This window comes from Octopus bimaculoides, chromosome 2 (assembly GCF_001194135.2).
Source record: "Octopus bimaculoides isolate UCB-OBI-ISO-001 chromosome 2, ASM119413v2, whole genome shotgun sequence".
NCBI lineage: Eukaryota > Metazoa > Mollusca > Cephalopoda > Octopoda > Octopodidae > Octopus > Octopus bimaculoides.
Window position 1 is genome coordinate 87507777 of NC_068982.1, and position 4313 is coordinate 87512089.

At 31.2% G+C, this 4313-nt stretch overlaps 1 protein-coding gene across 6 annotated transcripts in view; it reads right to left on the minus strand.

Moving 5' to 3' along the window:
• LOC106875755 (cytosolic 5'-nucleotidase 3A) overlaps positions 1 to 4313 on the minus strand; it is a 58517-nt gene that overhangs the window by 9389 nt on the left and 44815 nt on the right. For all 6 annotated transcript variants that reach the window (XM_052978426.1, XM_052978425.1, XM_052978423.1 and 3 more), the window contains 3 exons: positions 3658 to 3743; positions 2022 to 2111; positions 427 to 586 (listed from right to left, as the gene is read on the minus strand). In XM_052978426.1, the coding sequence (XP_052834386.1) occupies positions 427 to 586; positions 2022 to 2111; positions 3658 to 3743 (336 nt within the window). The remainder of the gene's footprint in view (positions 1 to 426; positions 587 to 2021; positions 2112 to 3657; positions 3744 to 4313) is intronic.

A 4313-nucleotide genomic window follows, 5' to 3' on the forward strand; every position in this document is an offset into this window, starting at 1 on the left:
ACACACAAACCCCTCAGTGACCATATTTCTCTAAGAACAGACATAAACTTCCTGTTGACAAAGAGTCCATAACTCCAACTAAAGAGTATAAAACCCACAGAATTGTCTTCCCTTACATACACTTCCTGTTTTGACACCACACTTCCTGCTTAACACATAAACCTCTTTTCTTCTTTTTTTAAACCTAACACAACTTTCAATTCCATGCATCCTAATTTTTCCAACTATTATCTACATGGATTACCATTGAACTTTAAAAGCTCAAAGACAATATAATGTATTGGTATATTTATTTTTTTATAGATTGTTTTTTTTATATATTATTTTTTACTTTTTTGTAAAAAACTGTGGACATATGTTTTACCAATTTTTAAATATTAAATATAAATTGTAGTTAGCTAAAAAACAAACAAACAAAATTTTTACCTCCTTAAATTTCATGAAATTTGAAACAATTTTCATGTTACTGTAGACGGCTGATTGCTGAGTGAGAATCTCTGAGAGAATGTCTCCCAGTCCAGCAGAAATGATCAGAACTGGAACATTCCATTTATCAAGGCTCTTAAATAATTCATCACATCCAATTCTAAAAGTGAGTAAGAAATGAAATTAAATGAACGTCATTAGTTAAAACTGAGAAAATATCATTGGGAAAATAGAAAAAGGGACATGATTGATTTTAGTGGAAGGTTAAAGAAATAATTAAATGGTTGATTTTAAAAGAGACTTAAGTTTAAAAAAAAAATTTTAATTATAAATATTGCTTCCAAATTCTAGCACAAGGCCAGCAGTGTGGGGAAGGGGCTAAGTTGATTACATTGACCTCAGTGCTCAACTGGTACTTATTTTATCAATCTGAAAGGATGAAACGAAAAGTCAACCTCAACAGCATTTGAACTCAGAACATAAAGATGGATGAAATGCCACTAAGCATTTTGCTCAGTGTGCTAACAATTCTGCCAGATTGCCACCTTATCTAAATTATAAATATTGGTTTCAAATTTTGACATAAGGCCAGAAAGTTTGGAGAAGGGGTTAAATCGATTACATTGACCCCAATGCTCAACTGGTACTTATTTTATCTGCCCTGAAAAGATGAAAGATAAAGTCAAACTCAGCGGCATTTGAACTCAGAATGTAAAGACAGACAAAATACCATTAAGCATCTTGCCCAGCATGCTAAAGATTCTGTCAGCTTATTCAAATTATAAATATCAAAAATTAAAAAAGTAGGTTAATGGAAGTAAGTACTCAAAACAATAAAAGTAAATAAAAAATGAAAAGAAAATAAACTTGAAAAATACAGTCAGTGATTTGAGCTTAAGAACAATAAAAAGCAGTACTGTAATTGATGACATATAAGAGGCAATTTTTTCCCTAAAATATCTCAGAAAATCACCCCAGGTCCTATATGTGAAGTTGGGTGTCCCATATGCTAACTTTATCCTTGATGCTCACTACTATAGGCTGAAGTAATCTACTTTGTTTTTTCTTGCATGTTTTATTCGTATAATCTTTCAGGATATTTTCACAAGTGAGATTTCTCGCTTTATATTTAGTTGTACAGCTAACTTACTATTTATATACTGTGTTGTTTTCTGCCATAGATTAGGTGCTAGATTGCTTTAGGTACTACATGCTTTAATGCACTAAAATCTCTTTTCCTGAATATGCAATGCTGAAATTGGAATGCATCAAATATGTCTGTGTGTCTTTTGTGCCATCAAATACAATACTTGAAAAATATAGTATGTAATTTGAAATAAAAAAAACAGTAAAAAGTGGTACAAAGGGGTGCTGAAAAGTTATTGGCTTTGGATAAAAGAAAATACAGAAGAATCGGTTAATTATGATTTTATTCAACATTTTTCCCTCTCAGATTCACACACTTATTACAGCAGTTCTTTAGTTTTTTTAAGCATTGTAAAAGAATTTGGAAGGTTGGGCCTCCAATAAGGCCTTCTGTGATACCCTTAAAGCTAGGAATTTTTCAGCATCCCTCATAATTGTTAATACTTTACCTTAATCTGACAGAAGACTGAGCAACCATTTTATTAATCAGACTTTTAGAGATATTCAATGTACCCAGTAGTTCATGTACTTGAGTCCACCTAACAATATAAACAAACAGTATAAGTTAGAATGAAGTACATAGAAATCTATAGGAAAAGAAAAGAAAGTCAAATGAATATTGATTTCAGTAATATGGATGAAAAGTTAGACAAACAGCACAGTGTTTTGCTTCCTAACTAATGTAATGCTTAGTTCCACCATTTGACACCTTGGGCAATTGTTTTCTACTTTAGTTCTAAGAAGCTTTGTGAGTGAATTTAGGAGACAGAAACCGAAAGAAGCTATTGTGTGTGCACATGTGAGTATGTGTGCGTGTGTATGTGTGTATGCATGCATGTGTGTACACGTGCTTATGTCTCCTTGTTTTGACATTGTGTAATAGTTGTAAACAAGAGTCCCCATTATACAAGCAGTGCAGTTTGTTTCCTATCTTCCATGAGAACATGTCTGACCATGGGGAAGTATTAGCTTGTTTAGAAACAGGTATGGGTTGGTAACAGGAAGGGCATTTGCATGTAGAATAAAGACAAAAGTTTTCTGGATGAAGAGTCTGGGTATCATATTCATATGGTTTTTATAATGAAAAATGAAACTAAAAAGAGAAGACAATTATATTTACTTACCAACAACGTTAGTAACAAATTATTTCACTTGTCACAAAAAGAGCAAGCATGTGTGAGGTGCGGGGAAATATAATATAGTATGACAGAAATTATTGGCAAGGAAGGTAAAGAATAATCAGCAATTGTAGAGTTGGTTATGTTGTAAAGTAACAGAACCTGAAGAAATAGAGGTCTTTCGGCAAAAAGTAGTACAAATAATAAAAACAATGGAATAAATTTTATGCCATAAGGAAGAAGAAAGTGTGGTATTCTGGATGTTTGTTTTTCTTTCTATAAAGTGTGTGTGTGTGTGAGATAGAGAGAGAGAGAGAGAGTGGGGTAAAAAACGGAAGTGTTACTTCAGTTCAAAATTGCTAATGAGTTGCTGCTTAATTCTAGTCTAATCTTGACTGAGTGACGTATGATTGAAGGCATTTCCCCAATGTATCCTTTTCTAAGATATGATAGGGATGTGATTTGAGGAGATCTAACTGCTCTTTGAAACATGTTGCTGAGGCTACTGTTGGCTATGAAATGTTAACTTGCATAATATGATGACACCAAGCTGGGACATGTTATGACTCATGTTTAGTCATCGGACATGTTATAACCCATGTTTAGTTACAATGAGTATTCCAGTTGATCCAATCAACAGAACAACCTGTTCATGAAATTAATGTGCAAGTGACTGAGCACTCCACAGACACGTATCCTTAATGTAGTTCTCAAGGAAATTCAGCATGACACAGAGTGTGACAAGGCTGGCCCTTTGAATTACAGATACAACTCCCTTTTGCCAGCTCACAGGACTGGAGCAATGTGAAATAAATTGACTTGCTCATGGACACAATGACCAACAGGAATCAAATTCATGATCTTATGATCATGAGCCAAATACCCTAACCACTAAGCTATATATATCTCTTATATATTAAAAGTAACAAAAATGCTTAACAATAAAGAATTCAAAAATCATTTTTACCACTCTTCCATTTTTGGAGCTTTCTTCTCAGTTTCTATATGAGGATCAAACTCTATTGGAGCATATATATCCCTTAATTTTGCAGCCTAAAAAACAGAGGAAAGGTGTTAAAAAACACAAAGCAAAAACAAAAATGCAACATAGAATTGTATATATTATTAATTTTTAGCAAATAGATTTAGATTAAACAGTTCTATCTAATATTTAATATATATTCACTATGTACAAATCTTTTCCTCAATATACACACACACACTTGTATATATATATATATAGTTTCAGTTTGAATTACGGAAAAATATGGATAAGTACTATTTTTTTCTTTGCTAAAGATTTTCTACTATTTGAAAATAATATGTATTCTTGTTTTTTATATTATTAATTTGGTTCTTTAAAGATTATTTTTAATAGATAACTTATTTAACACTAAATTATTTAGAAGTTATAGTTTTATTTCAACATAATATTAGAACTTCGATTTGAATAGTGTTGATATATTTTCGATTGTTTTTGATTAATAATATTTGATTAATAATTAGTCTTTATTGTTTATAATATCGTTAAAGGTTTTTTTAATTAAAACTTTGTATATATATATAAAGTTTAATCTTTTATTCTTAATAATTTTTTTCTTTCCTAATTTTTTCATTCATATT